This window comes from Xenopus tropicalis, chromosome 4 (genome assembly GCF_000004195.4).
Source record: "Xenopus tropicalis strain Nigerian chromosome 4, UCB_Xtro_10.0, whole genome shotgun sequence".
NCBI classification, from domain to species: Eukaryota; Metazoa; Chordata; class Amphibia; order Anura; family Pipidae; genus Xenopus; species Xenopus tropicalis.
The window spans coordinates 136,148,571-136,172,570 of record NC_030680.2 but is presented as its reverse complement, the minus strand read 5'-3'; the positions used below and the strand labels follow the sequence as shown (position 1 = coordinate 136,172,570).

Genomic DNA, 24,000 nt, shown 5'->3' with positions numbered 1-24,000 from the left:
AATACTGTTAAACAAAAAAGAAATGCTGGTTTTGTAATGGGGAAAAAAAGCAGAACGAAAACAAAAAACAAGAGAAGAGCAACCCGGTAAACCTCAACACCGGGAATTACAAAGAAAGCAGTGCCTTGGTTACGGAATAACCACATCGATATACATAGTAGTGTGAAAAGACCAAAGGAGGAAAAAGTGCACGGTGGAATAGCACGATCAGCATGGCACGATTGCTAGCAGTAGGACTGCTCTCAGGAAACCTACGTGTAGCCCGTTGCCAGAGACAATCAGGCTGCCAGGTGGTGGATCAAGAGAAATAATAGGCTAGTGTCAGGCCACAGATCCAGGGGAAATTTAGGCTGGTGGAAGAATAGTTACTTACTTGATAAACTCCCAGCTCCTTAGATGTAGTGCAACAGCTTCACTTCGCAAGCAAGTAGTTGAAGCAGAGCAGTTCGTGACAAGTGTCATCATAGCTCAAAAGGGTAAGAGCAGATACCGTTGGTGCGGGTGGCGGTAGCACTCATTATCATAATATAGATAGCCTTCTAAGCTTACCGCTATGGCAATCAGGGCACAGAGTCTAGATATCGGCAAGGCGGAATGCCGGTACGGGTGGAACGCATTAGAAAGCGTCTATCAACGCAATTATATTTGCGCGCAGGGAGATTTTAGTTTTACCAGCCAGATGGATGTTCATAGTCAGGCAGTATATGCATGACCATGAGGCAATCTATTCGGCCAGCAATCATATAGGAAAATACTTGGTCCGTTTATCACCACACTATTTTTCTTTTTCAGAAGGATATGTTGTGGTTGAGTGGAACAGGGCAGAGACTGGTCATCCCACATGGTATTCGTACCCCCTACAGGGGGACATGAACCGACGGGGCATTCCTATTACATCTCACGCATGAACCCAATAAAGTTATACGTAACGAGTGGTATCAATGGATTAAAAAGAGAGCCCTTATCTCACCTTCTTGAGGTAGTACTCGCTACAAAAGTAGCGTTGTGTCACATCTTGACTTGTGACATAATAACAGCAATTTGGTTACTAGAGTATCGTAGTATCATGGCTTAGGGAATAAATAAGAGAGATGTATAGACATGTCTTCATATTAGGATACAGATACCATTCAGGCCGAATCCAGACTCTTATATTAGGATTCAGATTCGGTTTGGCAGATTCCGTCATGATGGGGGGACGGTTAAGCCGGGGTTCGGTGCATCCCTACTTCATAAATATTTATATGTATACGTGTGTGTATTTAACTTTAAAAGCAAGTAAGTTGCAGGTAAAACTCAGTCCCTTTGTTAAATGTATATTGAAGCAGTAGAATTCTTAATGAATCACATACAGTAAGTCAGGGTAGGACTGGCCAGTTATCCAGAATGCTTGGGACCTGGGGTTTTTCTGGATAAGGGGTCTTTCTGTAATTTGGATCTTGATACCTTAAGACTACTAAAAAATCATTTAAATAGTAAAGCCAATAGGATTGTATTGCCTCCAATTAGCATTAATGATATCTTAGTTGGGATAAAGTAAAAGGCACTGTTTTATTATTATAAAGAAAAAGAAAATCATCCTTAAAAAGTCTTTTCTTAAAATGGAGTCTGTGGGAGAGAGCCGTCACATAATTCGGGGCTTTCTGGATAACCTGTTTTCTGATAAAAGATCCCATACCTGTATTTTAAATTTGAAATATCCCTTACACCTGTTGGCTCCTTCATGTGCCATACCCAGTCACTACAAAGTTTTATATCTATATGCTGCATTTTTGCCGCCGGGGTTATAGAGCCGTCACATGAAGGGACAGGCAAAGTGAATCTTCTTTGTATCCGTTTCCCTCTTACATCTCTGGTATAGAAGAGCAGACCTGTTCTTATATATATATCAAAATAGAAATTCATTGCTGAGAGAATCAAAGAAGACGCGCAGAAAAATCAATAGCGCCGCCACGGAAATGGCCAAGTGGCAGCTCAAATTGTTGAATCTCATAAAGTGACAGGAAGAAGCGATTGAATTTAAAAGGAGGCCTTCCTTGCCCCGGAGCTTGGGATTGCTTCTGAACGGAACTGTCATGCAAAGCCGGCCTTCTCTTCTGATGTTTCGCGCCCAGGGATTTACCAATACGATTTTCAGTTCTTATATTTGACTTTTGCTTTATTTTAGTTTCATCACTTTATTTTCATTTTTCATTTATTTTCAGTCTCTTTAAAAATGGCTGGAACGAAGCAGAGCTTTTCATTTAAAATGCCACCCCCCCCCTCCGTATATCCCAAATCTCACCTGAAATTTAACCCCCCGTAAATCTAGTAAGAGCCTGTAATCATCTTGAAAAAACCCATGTTCAGTTTTAATAAACGAGCTGTGTAGAGCGGCGGCAGATGCAGACAAGGGGAAGCAAAATTGAATGTCAGTTACAAACCAATAAAATGAGGGAATTAAGTTGCACAAAGGGCCGCCGCACATATGGTGGCTGTGTAGATTATTAGGGTTGTAGCCTCGCTATAATAGACGTGCCTGCCTCATAAGCGCAGCATCGTAGCCCACTCTCAGGGAAAATAAATCATCTGTGAAAGCATCGGGTTTCCTTTCAGCGCGGCATTTTAGGGCTGCAGAACAACAATTTAAATAGCTAATATTATTTCTCCTGCTGCGTTTTTTTTTTTTTTATTCTCCATTGTCATTTCAAAGTAATATGATGGCTGCACCTTCAGAATAAAAGATAGCACCTGTCATTCAAGCGCGGAACGTTCCGGCAAGCCGCTGCTGAAATGGAAATCAGATTAGAGGCCGATTCATAATGTAGGAACTTGCAAGCACTTTCCCTTTGCTCTGAACACTGTGCAGCTCCTGTGTAAGGCTGTCTGTCTATAAGATAAAGCTCTCTGTAAGTGCGACCCCTTTCTAATTGTGTTACGTGAATGACAATAGGATCTATACTACTTTACATGAATGTAAGGAATATCTGTATAATATATAAGATACCCCCTATTGTAAAATGTAAGGATATTATAAGTCACGAGTAGTTCCATGACCATGTAACCAGTGGAAATTCTGGAGGCGGCAGCAGCCCTGATGCTGCTCCCTCTCTCCCACTTAGGGTGAAGACACACGGGCCGATTAGTCGGTGCAACTTTGTTAAAAAGTTGCAGCGACTATTCTGCGTATCAAAAACCTGCGAGCGTTTAATAGCGGGGACTTCAATTATATCCTATGAAAGAAAAGCCGCGGTGATTAGTTGCCATGAAGGACTTATCGCTCCGTGTGTCTTCGCCCATAAGCATCAGAGAGGGTTGTATCACTAGTGCAGCCCTGCATGTAACAGGTCCTGGAACTCCGAGGTGGCTTAGGGCGAAGACACACAGGGCAATTAGTCACTGTGACTTTTTTTTTTATTCAGGTAGTTTTTATTGAGTTCAAGTCATTAACATTGGTACAAGCACAGTTACTGTTACATAGGCATTCAAGCAAATGGTTATACAGGCTTTTTCGATTACTGCTTGCCGCAACATTGTTTATGACATCAGCCCACTCTATGCATACCCATTGTATCTTAGGGGTTTATCTGTTCCTCTGATGGGTGGGGTATCTTGAGTATGTTGTGGGGGCATACTACCGGGGGTCCGGGGTAATGGTGACCCTTGATTGGTGTGTGCGCTTGGGGTGGGCTAGGGGCTTGCTTGCGCGGTCCAGCTCCCCCAGGTGCTGGCGAATGTACCGACCTTCCCTTTCTTGCACAGCGAGTACCTTTCTTGCATGCATGCCTCATTTACAGCCTTTAGCCACTGGTTGTAGGACGGGGCCGTTTGCCCTTTCCAGTTAAGGGTGATTTGTCTACGCGCTTGGAAGAGCGCCTTAGCAAGAAGTGCCTTTTGGCTGCTGTTCAGGTCTAGGCCAGAGGTTATACCTAGTATGCATAATTTGGGGGCAGGGGTGAGGACAACCTCTGTCACTGCGCTTAGTTTGTTTAGGATTTTGGCCCAGTAGGTTGCCAGCAGAGGGCAGGTCCACAGAGTGTGTAGTAGGGTACCTGTTTCTGCCTTGCACCTGTTACATAGGGGGGAGGATTCTGGGTAGATTCTGTGCAGCCTCTCCGGGGTATAGTAGGCCCTGTGGATAAGGTATAGCTGGAGCATCTCATGCCTGCAGTTGATAGACACCCTCTTTGGGGAGACTAACACCTCTTTCCATTGGTCATCTGATATATAGCCTAAGTCCTCCTCCCAGGCATCTCTCCCTTTGAGGGCAGAAAGCTTACATCTGCTCTCTATAATATACTTGTATAGCGTGGAGATCTTGCATTTTTTGTGTCCCTTTCTAGTGAGTAAGAGTATTGGGTCCTCCTCTATAGCCAGAGGTGACTTGCGATTTAGTCGTTTGAGGGCTGCTTGTACCCTGTGGTACTGTAGCCATTGGGAGGCTGGTAGAGAGTAGTGCCGCTTAAGGGTTGGGAATGCCACTACTTCACCCTCATCCCACACATCTCGTATGGAGGTAATGCCTGCCTCTAGCCATTGCTTTGGGGGGAGAGTATCTGCTAGGTTCCCCAGGGTCTTATTTTGCCACAGGGGGGTAGCTGGGTCAGTGGTGCTGATTCTTAGGATTCTGCGCGTCTCATTAAAGGCATTTCTTACTGTCGCTATTATTGGGTTGGGGGGGGGTATAGATGGCTGTACTAGCATGGCTTGTTCTGGTGACATGTAGGGAGGTAACAGTTCGCTCCAAGCGCTGTATAGTGCAGAGCAGGGACCATCAGGGGTAAGTGGGCATAGGTGTGATATTTGCATTGCTAAGTACAGGGTTTTGAAGTCTGGGAGGGCTAATCCTCCTTTGGTTTTTGGCCTCTTTAGGTGGAGTAGGCTTAGCCGGGAGCGGCCCCTGCCCCAAATAAATGCCCTTATACTGGTATCCAGTTTACTAAAGAACAGTTTTGGGGGAGACACCGGCGCGTGCCACATAGCATACATGATTTTTGGTTGGATAAACATTTTGATAAGTTGTATGCGGCCGGCAGGTCCTAATGGTAGGTTGCTCCAGGCCGCTAGTTTAGCATTCGCCCAGTTTAGCATGGGGCCCAGGTTCAGGTTGTAATATGTGGATATAGGAAGCGATATCTCGACCCCTAAGTAGGTGAATTGGTTTGTTATCGGGAGAGGGCTAGGAGTAGGTACAGACCCCCCCAGTTGCGGGTCAACTAAGAAGAGCAAGGACTTGGTTTGGCTGACCTTGAGCCCCGAGACAGCGCCAAATGTGTCAGTGAGTGCTACCAGGTTGTTTAAGGATTGCCCCCTGTCCCCCAGATATATAATTGTGTCATCTGCATATAATTGAAGTTTGTCTACTCGGTTTTGGGATACCCAGCCGTGGATGCCAGGGTGTTGTCTAACAGCTGCAGCGAATGGCTCTATTGCGATTGCAAACAAGAGTGGGGACAGGGGGCATCCCTGTCGGGTGCCCCTGGTTAGGCTGAACGGGGATGCTTCTTCCGTGCCCACTCTGAGGAATGCAGTGGGTACTTTGTACAGTAATTTGACCAGATCGACAAATTTCCTACCCATCCCAAGTTTGTCTAGCACCTTCCATAGGTAGGGCCACTCGACCGTGTCGAAAGCCTTTGCTATGTCTAACGCCGCAATGGCCCTCTCTCCTGAGTTTGCATGCACAAGTGTAAGGTTTAGTAGTAACCTCCTAATGATCATTGCCGTTGTTTTCCCCGGCATGAAGCCGAGTTGGTCATCTGTTATGATACTGCCTATTACTTTCTTGAGCCTATTAGCTAGCACTTTAGCCAGGATTTTTACATCAGCTGTGAGTAGTGATATGGGCCTATAGGATTCTGGTAGTGTGGGGTCTTTGCCTGCCTTGGGAAGTAACACAATTGCAGCTTGGTACATGGATGGGGGCAATTGGCCCTCCCTTAAGGCCGCGCAATACGTCTTTAACAGTGCCGGTGCTAGGGACTTGGCATGTTTTTTGTATAACTCCACCGGGAGGCCGTCTGCACCTGCTGCTTTACCGTTTGGGAAGGACTCTATGGCCTCCTGCACTTCTATCAGTGAAATGTCCTCGTCTAAGAATGCTTTATATTCTGGGCTCAATAGTGGCAATGTGAGGGGGTCCAGAAAGGCATCTATTTTATTTGTGTTTGTTGCGTCTAAGGTGGAGGTGTACAGTTTAGAGTAGAATTTAGTCAGTTCCCGTTGGATTGTGGGGGCGTCTGTTGTTAATGTGCCCTGTTCTGTTTTTAGTACCGTAATGGCATTGGGGGAGGATTGCATTTGTACCAGGTGGGCCAGTAGCTTCCCCGCCCGCTCCCCATATTCCATTATGTTAAGTTTCATGAAGGTGTGTTGCGCTGTCGCCTTTTCCTTCATGTATTGTGCATACTTTCCTTGAGCTGTTTCCAGTTGTTTAAACTGTTCCCCTTGCGGGTTTGCGGCCACCTCTGCCTCTAGCTCTAGGATGTCAAATTCTAATTTGCGTTGGGTGTTTGTGGATTGTTTTTTAAAGGCTATAATTTCTGCATTGAAGAGACCCCTAATATATGCCTTCAGGGCATCCCAGAGGGTCAGTGCCCCCACCGTATGGTCATTGATTGAGATAAACTCTTGGATGGCTGCCTCTGTAGGCTGGTAGTTATCTAGTATTCCCAGCCATGCGGGGTTTAGTGACCATCTTGGCTTTTTGCATTGGTCCGCTTCCCTGAACTGTATTTCTAGGGGGGCGTGGTCTGAGATGCCTCTAGTCAGGTATTTGGCAGCCCATATCCTGGGAAGCGCTGCCTGGTTGGCAAAGGCCATATCTATCCTTGATAGCACAGTGTGTGATTGGGAGTAGCATGAATATTGCCGGGTGGCCGGGTGCATATGCCTCCACACTTCGGTCAGCCCCGCAGAGTCAGTTAGTGCTTGTAGGTTGGTGCTGGTGTCACATGTTGTAGTGCCTGCCCTTCTCTGCCTGTCTAGATCGGGGTCCATTGTGGCATTAAAGTCCCCCATTGCAATTACAGCTGCATGTGGGTATTTTGTTATGAAGCTGAGGAGGTGGATTAGGCAGGTGTCTTGGTAAGGAGGTGGAATATATATATTGGCTATCACTACCTCCTGGGCTTGTAGAAAGCCATGTATAAAGAGGAATCTGCCCTTGGGGTCCGATTCCACACTCTCCAGTCTGAATGGGGTGTTGCGGGTGATAAGGATGGCTACCCCTGAAGAGTGAGTGGAAAATTCTGCGTGGTAGTACCAGCCCACCCATGGGCGTTTTAGAGCCAGGGTTCTTCTCCCCTGGAGGTGGGTTTCTTGCATTAGGAGTATATTGGCCCCTGACTTCTTAAGGAAGTCGAGGACCAGCCTGCGTTTAATCTGGTCATTTAGGCCCCTCACGTTCCAGCTTAGTATTTTAACCATACGGGGTGATAGTGAGGTTTCGCAGGGTGCCTCTTATGTGCCCTTTGGCCAGTGTATATTTATATAGTACCTGAGTGTACCTATCTAGAGTATGATACCTGAATTTAGGAATGCTGATAACCAACAAACATAACCATTGAACCGTTCCCCGAACACCCTCCCCATCTGCACATGTCCCCAACTCCTGGCAGATTTGTTCCCAAACATTTTTTAACAATATTGCGTACATCAATGGGGCGCTGAAGTAGCGCTTGGCCATCAGGCCGTGAACTCAGATAAGCACCCTGTCACCGTAAGGGTGATCTGGAGGGTGTAGGGGGGGTAACCTTGTTGGACTTGCGTGCTCAGTCCCGGTCCTATTACAGGGAGCTTATCTGGCACCAACGGGTGCCCATGTTTAGTGGGGTTTACCCAGCATATTGTGGAGGATGCCTGCCGCATATAAAAGAGTACATGGTAGTATACGACCTGGCAGTGCTTTGTGGCCCATCGAGTCAAGGTTCTAAAGTCCAGTGATATGTGGGCCTTCAGTTCTCAGATCTGCTTTGTTTTTGTTGGCGGTTGTCTAGCGGTTTCTCTTGGCGTCGATCCAATTGCTAAGGTCTTGCGGGTTTGTGAAGAAGTGAGTGGTCCCGTTCTCGATGACCCGTAGCCGTGCCGGATATAACATGGCGTACTGGAGGCCTAGGTCGCGTAGACGTCTTTTGCAGTCGAAGAAACGGGCCCTCTGCTTTTGGATTTCCGCTGAGAAGTCCCCGAAAATCGATATCCTGGACTGCTGGAAGGTGAGTTGCTCTTTCTTGCGGGCTTGTGACAGTACCGTATCTCTGTCCCTCGCATTCAGCATTCTTGCTATTAGCGGTCTGGCGGGCGCCCCCGGTATTGGGGCCTTGGTTGGTATACGATGCGCTCGCTCCACCGCGAATGCTGTGGAGAAGGATTCCCTGCCGAATTGCTCTGTCAGCCAGGTTTCTATAAAGTTCTCAGGAGAGTTACCTTCCGATCGCTCTGGGAAGCCGAGAAAGCGTAGGTTGTTGCGGCGCAGTCTGTTCTCGAGGTCATCGGACTTGGCTGCGCATGTGGTGATAGATTGGTTCAGCTGTTGCATGCGGTCGGGCACAGGGTTGCAGATATCCTCGATGGAGCTGACCCTCCGTTCCAGTAGCGAGGTTCTCTCTCGCAGTTTTTGAAAATCCTGCTTTATTATGGAGAGCTCGACTTTTATTTCGTCGGTTTTAGCGCATATGAGGGAGGTGCAGGTTTCTTTTGAGGCTCGGATCTCCGTCAGGAGGTCGGATAGTGTGGGTTCCTCCGGTAAGGTTATTGCGCAAGCTCGTGGGTCTCCTTGCGGTGTGCTGGGTTCTCCTCTCGGTTGTGGTTGGGATGAGAGCTGCGCCGGGGTATCCTCGCCGCCATCTTGGCTGGACCGCGTTTCGCGGGCAAATTTCTCGAGTCTCGATGCGGCTTCAGAAGCCCTCTTTTGGGCTTTGTTCTGACCCATTAATGCTCTGGGCGGTAAGGGCACACTGTTATGCTCCCAGGGATCCGTTCTGCTCGGTTGTGGTGCGAGTGTTTGCAGGATTATGAGGACCGGGACACGGAGCTATCTCAATGCACGTCTGTTCACATGCAGCGCCAAACCACGCCCCCCCACTGTGACTTTTTAAAATGTTGCGACGACTAATCTGCATAGCGAAAATTCGCAAGTGTTTAGTTGCGGCGACTTCTATTCTACCCTATGGCAGAAAAGTCACTGCCAGTTTTTTTTTTAAAGTAAGTCTGTCGTGGCGACTAAACGCCTTGTGTTTAGACACACAGAGCTAATAGTAGCAGCTACTTGTCACGGCTACAAAAATAGACAATGCTGATCATTTACTGATAATTGTCTTTATGTGTGTTTTAGCAGAGGCAATTCTCAGTATTGTCTATGGCAGGGGATTTTCTGGAGTTTAGTAGCCATGAAAAAGTAGCTGCTACTAGTAGCTCAGTGTGTCTTCACCCTTATATTTACTAACTTTTCAAATTTTCTTTTTTCACGATTCATATTTATTTTTTTACAAAAGATACAATTGTGTCATGGGAAAAAAGCACAATTTTTGTGCCATTTATTATGCAATAAAGCTCTGACAAGTCCGAAAGAAATAAACTACACTATCTAAAAGCTGTCAAGATCATATAGAAGTCAATGGCAGGTGTCCTTTTTGCAAGATCTTTCTTTGCTTCATAGTTTTAGAGGTTTTTGTTGCAATTTTCACCTTTTTTCCATGGATCTTTAAAATAAATAACTAGACTTTGTGTTTTTTTTTAGAAATTAGTTTAGTCGTAGTTTTAAATAGCTCTAAAACTGGGAAAATCTGAATGTTGATAAATCTGCCCCTTAATATCGATTTATTGTATAATAATATAAAATTTTCTAATAGGGGGTACGGCTCCTGTAGTTATTTCTGTATATAAGATGATATAAGACACTTTCTACAGGACAAGTCACATAACAAGTATGAGGCCGAAGGGTGACTTCTAATATCCTCATATTTTACAACAGGGGGAACATTATTTATTATAATACACCAGTTTCAGCGAGTCATGTGACAAATTACATCATCAAGCACTGTTTATAAGGCTGTAATTTGCAGGATATTCATGGCTTTTTTGTATTATATAAATATATATGTAATAGACACATTAGCTTGAAAAATAACATCTATTTTGTTCTGTATATTTGTATAGATATTGAATACAAGCTCCAAAAAACAGTGCAGCTCCGGTAGCACCTGTGGATCAGCCAGTCCGCCGTTACCATTTATTAAATTATCTGCAGTAGAAGAGTAAAAGATAACTGCTCATTGGTTGATGTGGATCACAAAACTGGGGCAGGTTTTGCTCCTGTGAATTGGTTTCCCCCTGTACAAGGCTATAGACTGTACTATCTAAGCTTTCCCTTGTGCAGAGTAGAATAATAGATTTTCTGTGCTTCTGTTTGCTGCCTGTGCTATGTACAAAAGCGTCTGGGCTCAAATGCACTGTAACAAACCCCTTGGAATGCCTGAAAACACGTCCGGCTTGCTCAGTAGTAAAAATCACTTGGGTTTCTGACCTTGGAAAGACCTTGGTTGAGGATATAATCTGCTCCGTCAAATGGCACATAATGTGTGCCAGAAAGCATATAGATCTTATTGCTGCTCAGGTAAAAGCTCCCAATATTAAAGGGAAAGTAATGCATGTAAGAGAAATCCTTTGCCAAAAGATACCTGAATCTACTCTTAGGTACGGTGAAGCCAAAAATGTACCACAAGCTGAAGATACACAGTGAGCCAAATTGGCAGTTAAAGGTCCTGTAGGATACGTAGCATATATATTGCAGTGTGTAAGCCAACGTCACCGGTGATGTTGCCCATAGCAACCAATAAGCAATTAAATATGAATGGTCAATGGTAATAGTTAGAAAGAAGCAAATATCGATTTGGTTGGTGATGCTGGCTTACACACTATAATAAATATGCCCCTTGGCATATACTCCTTTTGGCCAGTGATTAAATGGATATTGACAGCTTATTAAATTTCTACTATACCTCTCCCAGGACCCGATGGCCTTGGGGTGATTTGAAAAAAAAAAAAGGTTCTAGCGTTTCTTTAACAACTTGCCCTGTTGGACAGTGTGTGATTCTGCAGGAAAATGTTGTTGGTTTGGGTCAGGACTGAAAATCTTTTCCTTCAAAACTTAGGAACAAATACCATTTTATATGCTGAAATTCAGCTGCAAAACAGGTCTTCTCTTTCTGCATCATTTGAAATCCTGGCAGGGGAGGAGGGACTAAAACATTGATGTTACAAATTGTAACAACTTTTCCACAGCTTACAGACAGCATGCAGGAACTACATAACCCACAATGCATTCCACTGTGATGTTCCTTTCCTTATTGACATCACGTGTGCAGGGAATTGTGGGATTGGGAGGAGGCAGGCTGAAGGCAGGCTGAAGGCTGAGGGCAGGCGACTACTGTTACATTTTATTTGAGTCCCAAAGTAGCCAGCCAGACCAGCAGGGGAACAGGGGGCGGGGCTTAGGGAACTGTTCCAAACCATATTATTACATTAAATATTATGAAAAAACTGCATATTTTTTTAATGTATATTGCAAAGTTGCTTAAAATTATGTTTTCTTTTCAAAATGCTTAAGTTGTGTTGGGTGGAGTTCCCCTTTAAAGCCTATTTTTCTGGCACATAGATGCATATTGCCATATCTGTCCAAAATAATTCAGTGTGTAAAGTTGTGCTCCTAAATGTGAGCTTGGATAGTAGATACGCCATTTGCTTTGCCTTCAGCTCTTCAATTCACAGGACTGAAAGAAATATTAGAAATATTTTGTCCATATCAGATCAGCAGACACTCATCCCATTATAAAATACTTTCCATTGAAACCCAACAGGCATTTGTATTCTATGTAACCGCGAAGGCTAATGCATAATCCTCACGCAGATTTACTGCCATCAGGGTTGCATCCCATGTTACAGATGTACCTGTGCCGCCGTTAATTGCCCTGATTAAACCTTTATTGGTTTGATTTCGCCAAGCAGCGGGCTTTATCCATTCTGTTCATTTAGCATCATTTGCATTTCTGCGGAAATTGATGTAATGGTCCCAAGAAGTAAAATGCTAATTAATGTCGGAGATTAATCACAAAGTTCTGCTCAGCCATGGCTGAATGGTTCGTTTGCTCAGTGTTTGATGATGCTGGGGGTCAGGGCCAGTTGGGGGCGGGGGGGGGGGGTTCAGTCTAAGCAGTGTTATAGGGAAAGGCTGTTGGAATACTAAATAGGGGTTTAGTTCATGTTCAGAGCGCTGAGGCGGGTTCTTTGTATCTCCAGAAAGAGAAGCCTACATTAGATCAGTGTGGGGATCTACATCTGTGCCTTATCTGCTCTAAACCAACACACGGTGCTGTTTGCTGTAACAGATTGCAAGCGTTTTATCATCCTTAAGGGCCCGAAGCCAGAGAATTTGTAGCCTCTAGTTTTCTTTGTAACTTCCAAAATGTTAATGTTAATTTGCCTCCAGTATTTTGTATTAAAGGAACAGTAACACCAAAACAATGAAAGTATATCCAAGTAATGAATATATTACATGTTATTATATGTTTGCTACAGAAACCCTACTATAGTTTATATAAATACCCCGTTGTGTAGCCCCGGGGGCAGCCATTCCTGCACTGGTACAGCTGGGGTGTTTGCTACAGAAACCCTACTATAGTTTATATAAATACCCCGCTGTGTAGCCCCGGGGGCAGCCATTCCTGCACTGGTACAGCTGGAGTGTTTGCTACAGAAACCCTACTATAGTTTACATAAATACCCTGCTGTGTAGCCCCGGGGGCAGCCATTCCTGCACCGGTACAGCTGGGGTGTTTGCTACAGAAACCCTACTATAGTTTATATAAATACCCCGCTGTGTAGCCCCGGGGGCAGCCATTCCTGCACTGGTACAGCTGGGGTGTTTGCTACAGAAACCCTACTATAGTTTATATAAATACCCTGCTGTGTAGCCCCAGGGGCAGCCATTCCTGCACTGGTACAGCTGGGGTGTTTGCTACAGAAACCCTACTATAGTTTATATAAATACCCTGCTGTGTAGCCCCAGGGGCAGCCATTCCTGCACTGGTACAGCTGGGGTGTTTGCTACAGAAACCCTACTATAGTTTATATAAATACCCCGCTGTGTAGCCCCGGGGGCAGCCATTCCTGCACTGGTACAGCTGGGGTGTTTGCTACAGAAACCCTACTATAGTTTATATAATACCCTGCTGTGTAGCCATGGGGGTAGCCATTCAAATTAAAAAAAGAAGAAAAGGCACAGGGTACATAGATTCCTATTGTTTCATAACTGGCTATGCATTGTGAGTCTGACAACCAACCATGCCTATAAACATATTTCCTAGCAGTCATGGGCTACAACAGCAGAAGACCCCACTGTGTACCACTCATCTCCACTACAAATAGGAAAAAGAGGCTACAATTTGCACAAGCTCACCAAAATTGGACAGTTGAAGACTGGAAAAATGTTGCCTGGTCTGATGAGTCTCGATTTCTGTTGAGACATTCAAATGGTAGAGTCAGAATTTGGCGTAAACAGAATGAGAACATGGATCCATCATGCCTTGTTACCACTGTGCAGGCTGTTGGTGGTGGTGTAATGGTGTGGGGGATGTTTTCTTGGCACACTTTAGGCCCCTTAGTGCCAATTGGGCATCGTTTAAATGCCACAGCCTACCTGAGCATTGTTTCTGACCATGTCCATCCCTTTATGACCACCATGTACCCACCCTCTGATGGCTACTTCCAGCAGGATAATGCACCATGTCACAAAGCTCGAATCATTTCAGATTGGTTTCTTGAACATGAGAATGAGTTCTCTGAACTAAAATGGCCCCCACAGTCACCAGATCTCAACCCAATAGGGCATCTTTGGGATTTGGTGGAACGGGAGCTTCGTGCCCTGGATGTGCATCCCACAAATCTCCATCAACTGCAAGATGCTATCCTATCAACATTTCTAAAGAATGCTTTCAGCACCTTGTTGAATCAATGCCACGTAGAATTAAGGCAGTTCTGAAGGCGAAAAGGGGTCAAACACCGTATTAGTATGGTGTTCCTAATAATCCTTTTGGTGTGTGTATATTAATGAGCTGAAAAGAGTGCAGAGATGGAATGGGAGAATTAAATTATGAGATCAAGGTTGGGATTGGTTTCTCTGTAGAAAAGGCACTAGTGAGGGGCATAATTACTCTCTACAAGTACATAAGAGGACATTATAGACAGATAGTGGAGGGGACTTTTTTCCCACACCTTTAGATTTGAGGAACTGAACTTTCAGTTGAAACAGCGTAAGGAGGGGCAGAGAGGTTGGAGAATACCCCACTGGGTGATTTTAGGGGGGCAGATTCTATTAATGCCTTTCAAATTGGTGTGATTGACTTCTTGGACAAGCATAATATTAAAGGATATGGAGATACATGTATGTATATAATATTGGCACACCCCCTTAAATTCAAATAATATATGTCACTGGCTTCTGTTTTTTAATTACTCACTACTGAAGTTATTCTGAAGGAATGATTTCCAGCCACTTTATTTAGAGTTCAGTAGTTTTCCTTTCGGCTGCAATTTCCCTTTCTCCTCTTATGACACAAATGATGATGCCTCAATATTACTCTTGTATCCGTAGTTGATATTGCATCTCCTTCATTTCCCCTGTGTTCCCTGACTCATTCATTCTCCATTCTATATAATGACAGGAATCTTTCCCTGTCCCAGATAGACCAGCATATTGCTTGAGGCATCTGTCTCGCTGCAACTGGACTGCTCTCTGCTATTGATCTGACTCCTCGCTCTCTTATATCTTTCATTTTATTAAAAAATAAAAAAAATGGTAGATAAAAGTGACACATTTTAAAAACTACATATAATGTTCAGAGTTTAATTACTATAAGAACACAACCGATTTTTTTTGACCTATAAAGTAATTTATGTGGCAATTTAACCACTTGGCAGAAGTGACAATACATTTTCCAAAGGAAGAGACAGCAATACATTTTCATGCAGGTAATAGCTGTGTTTTCTTCACAGCAGGGTTTTCCACACACACAGGGCACTTATGAATTCACACAACGTAGAAAAAGCAACAAATTGGTCCATTTTTTGCCACTAATAAGGGGGCAACTTAATTCAGGAAAATACAGTATTTTAGTTTGTATCCTCAATTCTCTCTACTGCACCCTCCCCCAGCCCCTCCCCTTTTGAGTAGATGATTCATTTATCCCAACACCTGTACTGGCTTTTCTAGTCTCATTGAACACAGCCTGTTATTTTCCACATTTTCTCATGTCTCATGTCATAAAGCATTTTGGAGTAATATACCTTTCCATTAGAGTCTTCTCAACTGATGTGCCACAGTAGCTGAAAAATTTCCAAACTAAAAAAAAGACTTGAATGATCATGACTAAATGTGATTGAATTGTTTTCTTCACAGTCAAGGTATTTTCTTTGTGATGCCTTTGTTTCCATGATTTTCTTATTTATTCATATTTCATAAGTTATTCTTCCCATTGACTTCTGTGGTGCCTTAGCAGGGTTTAGCTGGGGAGATGGTTACTTTTTAAATTATTTGATAAGATTTAAGTGTTGTTCTGACCCATTTTTTGGGTTCAATGCACAGTGGCCCTATATTGTATGTATTCATTGGAAAGCTAATTATGTATCCCTCCTTGTTAAGCATTGTGCTTTGTGACCCAGGTCCAAGAACAAGATCAGGTCCTGCAGTCAATTGACAGGGCGATTGAAACAATCCATAATGCAGCTATGAAGAATGGAGGGAAATACAACCTGGAGCAGCGAGATGTACTGCAGTAAGTGTCCCGCTGGCTGAGGGTAATGGTGGGGAGGAGACGGGTCGGGTAAACCCAATGAGAGTCCAGTGAGTGTTCTGCTTACTTTGTGCCAGTTAAAGTGAATGTCTAAATATTAGGTATGTTTTTGAAATATTAAAGAGAGATTTTGGTAGTTTACAGCTACCTGCAGTATGACGGGCAGATAGGGTTGCCCATTCTGACCTAGAGTTCCTGGTTTGTATAAAAAGCCATTAGCACTTACCCCTGTGCTGTTACATTGTTGCCCAAGTTCCCAAGAACTCTCCCATCAAGCACTCCATTCTTACCTGGAAACAGTAGGAAAGCTCCTACGGATCAAAGAATATGGGAGGATAGGGTTTGGATTAGAAAGGGGAGGGGTTAAAGGGGCAGGGGTTAAACGCCAAGCATTATTATTATTATTATTATTATTATTAACATTTACTTAGAAAGTGCCAACACATTCTGCAGCGCTGTACAATAAGTGGGTTTCATCCATTGGACATACAGAGTAACATATAAAGCAATCAATAGCCGATACAAGAGGTGAAGAGAGCCCTGCCCAAAAGAGCTTACAATCATTCTTTATTTACTGTTTTCTTTTTCCTGATAGGAAGCTTATACATCATCGTAAAGAGACACAAACCCGAAAGAACCACTCACCCTCCGCTCATTCTAATTCCATCACCACTTCCTCCAGTGAGCACCACTTGGAGTCGGCACGGCAGTCTAATGGGGTTTGCCGGACAGAACGCCACATGAGCTTGCCGAACCCAGAGTTCCAGCTAGAGGACGCCAGCCTTTATCAGGTATACACTTACAATCTGAACGAGCCACAGAGTAAAAAAAAACTCATAATTAAGATTTCAGGCACTATTTACAAATATCCTTTGTATTCTGCACATTTTCTTGCACAATGATTATAAAGTCTCCGGTGTAACCGGTTTCAAATACATGAAATGTGCAGATGCAATAAAATCTTTTTTTAGCATCCTTAAATACGTGTATATTTTAAGCACAGTGTTGTTGTCCAGATTCCCCCACAGCCAAGACGAGCTGCTCCGGTCACTCCTCCGCCGCCTGAGAAACAGAAGAATCTGCAGAATGCCCTCTGTACTCAAAGTAAGTCGCTCTTTTAAAGGCTGCAATAAATTTCACTTTTAAGAATGAAAATAAAGGTGCCTCTCAGGTTTCCCACATGCAGAAGGATAAACTGAAGTGCATCTCTGTTACACATTCTTCCATTCTCCTGCCATTTGAAAGTTATTCCTGTCCTGTAATTGTAAATGTTTCATTTGGTCTCATTGTGTTGTTCTGTACATGTTCTATGTACACAGGAATATATTGCATACACAGATTTTTAACAGGAACTCCACCCAAACACAACTTGAGCTTTTTTGAAAAGTAAACATAATTTAAAGCAGTTTTGAAGTATACATCAGTAAAAAATATGCAGCATTTTCATGATTTTAATGTAATAATATGGCTTGGAACAGTTCCCTGTTCCCCTGCTGATCTTACTGACAAATAAAATGAACAGTAGTCGCCTGTCCTCAGCCTGCCTTCAGCCTGCATCCTCCCAATCCCACAATTCCCTGCACATGTGATGTCAATAAGGCAGTGATCCCCAACCAGTGGCTCAGGGGTAACATGTTGCTCCCCAACCCCTTGGATGTTGCTCCTGTGCCCCCAAACCAGGGAGTTATTTTTGAATTCCTGACTTGGGGGCAAGTTTTGGTTGAATAAAAACACGATTTCCTACCAAATAAAGCCCCTGTAAGCTGATAGTGTGCATAGAGAATGCCTAATAGCCAATCTTAGCTCTTATTTGGCTCCTCCATGAACAGTTTTCAGTATATTAGGGGTTTCTGTGCTGTGTGGGCTCTTTGACAAATTTTGATTTGAAAGCTGGAGTTCCCCTTTAATATAAGCTTAATCATACTGAATAAAACTTTCTAATTATAATCACAACAAAATTCTGACCTTTTTCTGAAATAACCAAGTTACTTTCCACTCCTTCTTTTTCAGCATCTGTCTGTATTCCATCTCTTCTCATGCAGCAGTGGTGTCTGGTTTTTATTTACAGTTAGATGCAATATATCTTTTGGGGTCTCCCTTTGGCAGAGGATTAGCGCTAACTCAGATAACAGATTCTAGCACACAAAATCACTTTGGCACATATCCTGCACGTAGAGAGACAGGATTGTGGTGATTTTGAAAGTGAGCTCTAATGCATCCTCTAGGCAAAAGGAGCACCCCCCCGAAAGGCTAAATTAGATCTGTTAGACTCCCAGCTCCTGCATGCAGAGAGAATGAAGAAAGACAGGTTGCTGAGAGAGGGATATTAAAGAGAAACTTGATTTTAGAAACAGAACATTTTTATTTGATGTTATTTAAAAAATGTCTTATTTTAGTATGAGGAAGCGTTATATAAAATTTTCATGGTACTATAGCAACCCCCCCCCTATAAATATAAATATGCAACCAAACCGTACTGGGTGTTATTTAGTAATTTATTTTTCGAATGATTTTTATTATATATAAAATATATTTTCTTTATTTTTATTATATATAAAATATATTTTCTTTATAGTTTAGAGATATAAATGTCTTAGCAGGGTGCTTCCTTAACCAAGCCTATTTATCCCAGTGCAGACAGTGCAGCCATGTTGTTGATCAGCAGTGCATTGCCACCAGTTAGAGCAGTAGAATCTGTCAGCTACTTACAGGCTTTTTTTTTTTTTTCTGTATTGCAGATATCATTGACAAGTCATCGAGGTCTATATCCAATGCTTCCAACCCAAGCATATCATCTCTTGACACACTGTGCACCTCATCCACAGACTCCGTTCATAATACCACAACTTCCAGTCCGTGCAATACTCCACCCCCTGTGCCTACAAGGAGTGCACATACTAGAGTGTCCCAGGGTGTGGACCCCAGTAGCACTTCAGCCACCACTGTTCCCAATTCCCACACTAAGCAGGCTGCCCCAGGGCCCCCTTCACAAATACAAAATCCATGTGAGAGTGGCCAGACTACACAAACTAAACGGAACGCTCCAGCTCCACCTCCAAATATTGAGGCTTTTAATTCTATTAACAGTGATACCAAAGTTAAAGCCTCTTTGAAATCTGTTGCACCTGAATCTCCAACCCATGATGCTGTAACCGTCCCGAAAACAATAGGTGCAGAGCTTATTGAACTGGTCCGCAAGAACACCAACCTTAGCTATGAACTTTCCCGGGTGGCCATTGGCGTGATCGTCGGCCACATTCAGGCTTCTGTCCCATCCACTGCTTCAGCCATGGAGCAGATCTTGGTCACTCTGGTTGAAAGCAAGGTAAGGTCATTGTCTGCTACTAAAGGAAAGCTGTCATATATAAAAAATGCAACAAAACTGTTGTGGATAGCTTAAAGGAATAGTGACACATTCCAGGTCTTAACAGGAATGTCACTATGCCTACATAAACCCTAGCATCACTATTCTTTTATAACTTCTGTGACCCCATGCTTTCTCCACAGCTCACCCCTTGCTAACCTGTGTCGGTCTCCATCAAGGTTTGAAGTTGAACAGCGTCCTGAGTGATGGTGCGCTTAGGGGTGGAACAATGATCTGATAGGCTGGAGGACAAATGTAAATTGTGCCCCAGCCTGTAAGAACATTGTCCCACCTCCAAGCGCTCTGTCATTCAGAAAGCTGTTTAACTTTACACTTTGTTCAACATAAAACCAAGCTGGAGATCGGCACAGGTAGTAAGAGGTTGGGGGAGGTAGGGGGGCACAACAGAAAAGAATAGTGGCACTAGGATTTAAGTAGGCATAGTGACACATCCCTGTTAAAGTTGGAACATTCCACTGTCCCATGACAAAAGATCTGTGTCATCAGACAAAATAGCAATTTTGAGTATAGAATTCCCTTAGCACTGCTAATAATGACAGTTAGTGGGTTTTAAAAACCATCATCATGAAGCTGCATAGGAAACTGGCCACTTTGTCGAGTAGTGGCCAAAACAGGCCATTCTGAGTGTTTGACACTAGGGCCAATGATCAGATGACATGGTTGGCCCCTTTAGAACTTATGGTCTGGTCCTCAGTTGATGGGATTTTCCACACCATCAGTCCAATCACATTTTGATTGTGGATACCGGGTAGTTATGTTAAGTCTATACATGGAGCGAGAAGCTGTTGTCTTGGTCAACAAAGGCTGGAGTCGGCAGATTTGTTTTTGAGAACAGCAGTACAAAGTAGCCTATATAACATAAATATATAAGTATGGGGAGCTATTTAGTTTTGACCCTGCAAATTGTTAAGTGCTGTGGATTCCTGTGAAGGCTTTCTCTGTTGCTGTAAACAGCATGGCAGCTCCTTTTACACATAATTGCATGACAAGAATGTTCTGTTCACACATACCTACATAGGAAAGCAAATGATTCATTGTGTGAGCCGGTGACTTTGAACCAGTCATTCCTCTGCCTCAGGCACCACAAGTATGGTGGACAGTTGGCTGTACAGTTATATATCCCCACTATTTCTAGTCTATCAGTTAAAGTGCTATGGGGCCATATTCTGGGGAGGATTTATGGATTAGGATTTGATGGTTCTGGCACTGAATCTAAGGCGTAGAGCAAACACCCCGAGCTCCATTTCCTTCTCCCTATAAATCACATTATTAAAACTCTGATTGTCCTGTGCGCTACTTTATAGTGTTATCATGTCCTCTGGATCCAAACGTAAATTGATTTTTTTTTTTTCCTTTGCTCATGTTTTATGGAGAAAAAAGGCTGCTTTGCATTTGGCTGAACAATGGTTGAAAGAATTGGTGTATCAAAGGATTCTATCTAATATATTTCCTTTAACGTGAAATCATGTGTCCTTCAGACGGAGATAGGACGCGATACAAACAGCCATTATCCATAATATACACAAATAAACCCTGCCACATCTGATTTAGCCTCTGCTGTTTCTCTTTTTTATTAAGTTTCTCAGCTGTGCAACTATGTATTTACCCTTCCCCACCCATCAACACAAAGGATTTTTTTACATTACCCACAGTACAGCAGCCCTGCCTTGCAGCAACTGTTTCCAACTTAATCACGTTAAAGAAGAATGATTATAGAAAATAAATGCATCATTACATTGCTTGCAGCCTTGTTAGAGATTCAGTAGCAGACAATATATGGTTTATGTTTGTAGCAGTGATATGTTTGGCTGCTGTAAAATTAGCAGAGGCATTTATTCTTGGCAGCCCAGTGGCAGACTGCTATTTGTCAGCCAGCGTATTATCTGCCGAGGAGATATCCACTAAGCACAGCATTAATGGCAAAGCAGTGGGTAGATATTAAAGGGTTAAGATGCAATTGTGAAATTTCTGCAGATATCCAGGGGATTTGGCACTTTTTTTTTTTTTAAATTACCATCTCTGGCCTGTATTTCGAGGCCAAAATCATTATTTTTACCAATGTTGCTTTTTTGGTTTTAAATGGCATCCACATTATCATTGATGGTTTTTATTCATTAAATGTGTATATTTGTGAAAAGGAGTAAGCCCTAGGTGGAAGTGTATTATACACATGCATTCTTGGGAAGAAATATGGGGATTTAAGATGACGAGGCCTGGTTAGCCTTTAATCAAAGCTTAGGGTCCTGTGATCGACTCCAGCCAGGCCACTGCCTGCAAGGGGTTGTGTGTCCCCCCCACCATCTGTCTTAAGGTGGCCATACACGCACCGATATTATCGTACGAAACCTCGTTTCATACGATAATCGGTGCGTGTATGGCATGTCAGCGAGCCGACCGATATCGCAGGAAGCTGCTGAAATCGGTCGGCTCGCTGATCGGCCAAGTTAGAAAATTTTGATCGGGCGCCATAGAAGGCGCCTGACCAAAATTCTCCCTTCAGAGCTGAATCGGCAGAAGGAGGTAGAAATCCTATTGTTTCTACCTCCTTACCTGCCGATTCAGCCCTGAATGGTGTGTGGCGGATCTGACGATGTTTCGTGCGACCGATGGTCGTACGAAACATCGTCGGATCGCCACGTGTATGGCCAGCTTTAATGAGTTTATCATTATGAGTTTGAGCTGCCATACTGATTCTTTAAAAAACATCCACTAAATTTCCCCACTTTGCATCCACTGCTCTCTATATAGGCACCCTCTGAAACCTTTCCTGAATGTTTGCTGAGCTTTTTGCACCTTTAGGCAGTGTCGGACTGGGCTAAGAAAGGGCTCACCTGTCTGGCTGGCACACTGCCCCAAGGCCTTATTCCCCATGAATATTGCCATTGCCTTGAATACCTTTGTCACCAGCACTGCCAATTTTGATGCATTTTGGCTCCACTTCATACTGCACTGTTGTGCCTACCAATATGCCTTGGCCAGTGGGGCCCAACAGCAGGTCCAGGCCCTCCAGGTTTTCTCTTGGTGCCCCAGCAGGCCCGTCTGACCTAGCCTTTTAGTAGGCAAAATAGGCCCAAACAGCCCCCCATCAGCCCAATAAATAGTGAGTGCCTATGGCATCTTACAGCAGCCCCTCTGGCATTTGCCTGAATCCACAGATTACCAGGCTGGGGCCCCTGGGATTACCAGGGGCCATTGCCTTATAGTATAATGGTAGGGCCCACGGTATGTCCCACGATTGCATCAGATTCTGCAGCCATTGAATGTATAGCACTTTTTCATTTCACACCAATTTATCCTCAGCCTTTTCTAAAATCTGTTCCACCCCTGCTTCATTTAACAGCAGACTTGTGCTTCCTACAGATTGTCTCCATACCTCTAGCATTATTTTATGTAATTATAAGGCACGCAGCAGGGAGCTAAATCTGTTAATGGGGCTCTGTTTGCAAACCACGTCCCTGGAGTATTCAGCACATTAAATTAAATTCCTCTACCGTGGGACAGAGCTTCTGGTTCCGACTGATCTTTTGGGAAGACTTAGAAATATAGGATGTGTAGGGAAATGCAGCTTCTCATCTCTCCCCACATCTGGGTCAGGCCTGGAAGCCTGGGCGGCCGTACCTCTAAAAATGCTGCATCTGGCCAAAGCAAGCAACAGAGCACCTTCCATTAATATCATTCAGGGCAAATGTGCAGATTGCTGTACTGAGCATTTATATAAAATTACCATGAAAAGAAAACCTGTTTAAATTAGCAATGTTTTTCCCTATGGCAGAGTCCCTGCAGAGATCAAATAAAGGTTTGTCTTGAATCAGTTTTATTGCAATCCTTGCAAAAAAAAAAATAAAATTGGATATTTAATATAAAATACGAAATTTGTTCCCTTGGGTAATAAAACAGCGCACCTGTTCTAGGAGCCCCTGCCAACAAGTCTCTGCCTTAACCAACATAGGGTGTAGTAAGATTCTAGGGACCTATACACCCCTGCTTCTGTGTTACCCTTACTGGAGCACTATATGGGGATGGGGACTCTCTTAATATTTGGGTTGTTGTTATTATTGTTACTGCAGGGGAAACACCCCACAAGTGTGCCTGCCGCGCATTTCATGAGATGCTTTACCAGATGTGTTTAGAATGACTTCCAAGATAATGGGGCTGCCTGTCTCTGACTGAAAGCATTTATGGCTTAAAGCCTGGAATGCAAATGGCTTTTCAGCAGGCAGGCCTCACCCTCCTTTCTGGGAATGCTGCTATTCGCAGGGTCAGCTTCCACCACCTGTGCACTTTCCAACGCCGAGCGGACTCCTTCCTCAGGAATAAAGATCTGTCTCTGTGACCCACGCAGAACTGTAGGGACTTCAGGGTTAGTCAGAAAAAGTATTTGCATGCTCACAGAAATGTAAAAAAAAGACTTGAAAACATTATTGTATTATAAGGTCAGCCGCATTCTATATAGGAAATTGTAAAAATGTTGTGAAAAATGGACTCTTTAATGCTTTAAAACTTTGGGTTGAAAAATACAGGCTATAGAGTTCATTGATACTGTAATAACATTAGAAGGATGGAAAATACAGTTACAATGAGAGAACCTCTGAAGGTAGATGAGATCTAGTAGATCCTTATGGAATACAGGAAGACTGGGGTCTTTTTGGAGCCAACCTTGGGGCTTTTTCTTTACTTGGCTGAAGAATAATAAACGTATATCTTCCATAAATGGCACATTGACGTTGGCCGGAACAACATTCCCATCGCCTGATGTGCCCACAAGTTCGTACCAATATATGGTACCCTTTT

At 43.6% G+C, this 24,000-nt stretch overlaps 1 protein-coding gene across 2 annotated transcripts in view; it reads left to right on the top strand.

The window, feature by feature from the left end:
• The window catches only part of nckipsd (NCK interacting protein with SH3 domain), a 73,034-nt gene that overhangs the window by 14,533 nt on the left and 34,501 nt on the right, over positions 1–24,000 (top strand). For both annotated transcript variants that reach the window (XM_031899895.1, NM_001129942.1), the window contains 4 exon segments: positions 15,694–15,806; positions 16,420–16,615; positions 16,841–16,928; positions 18,563–19,149. In XM_031899895.1, coding sequence (XP_031755755.1) covers positions 15,694–15,806; positions 16,420–16,615; positions 16,841–16,928; positions 18,563–19,149 — 984 coding nt within the window.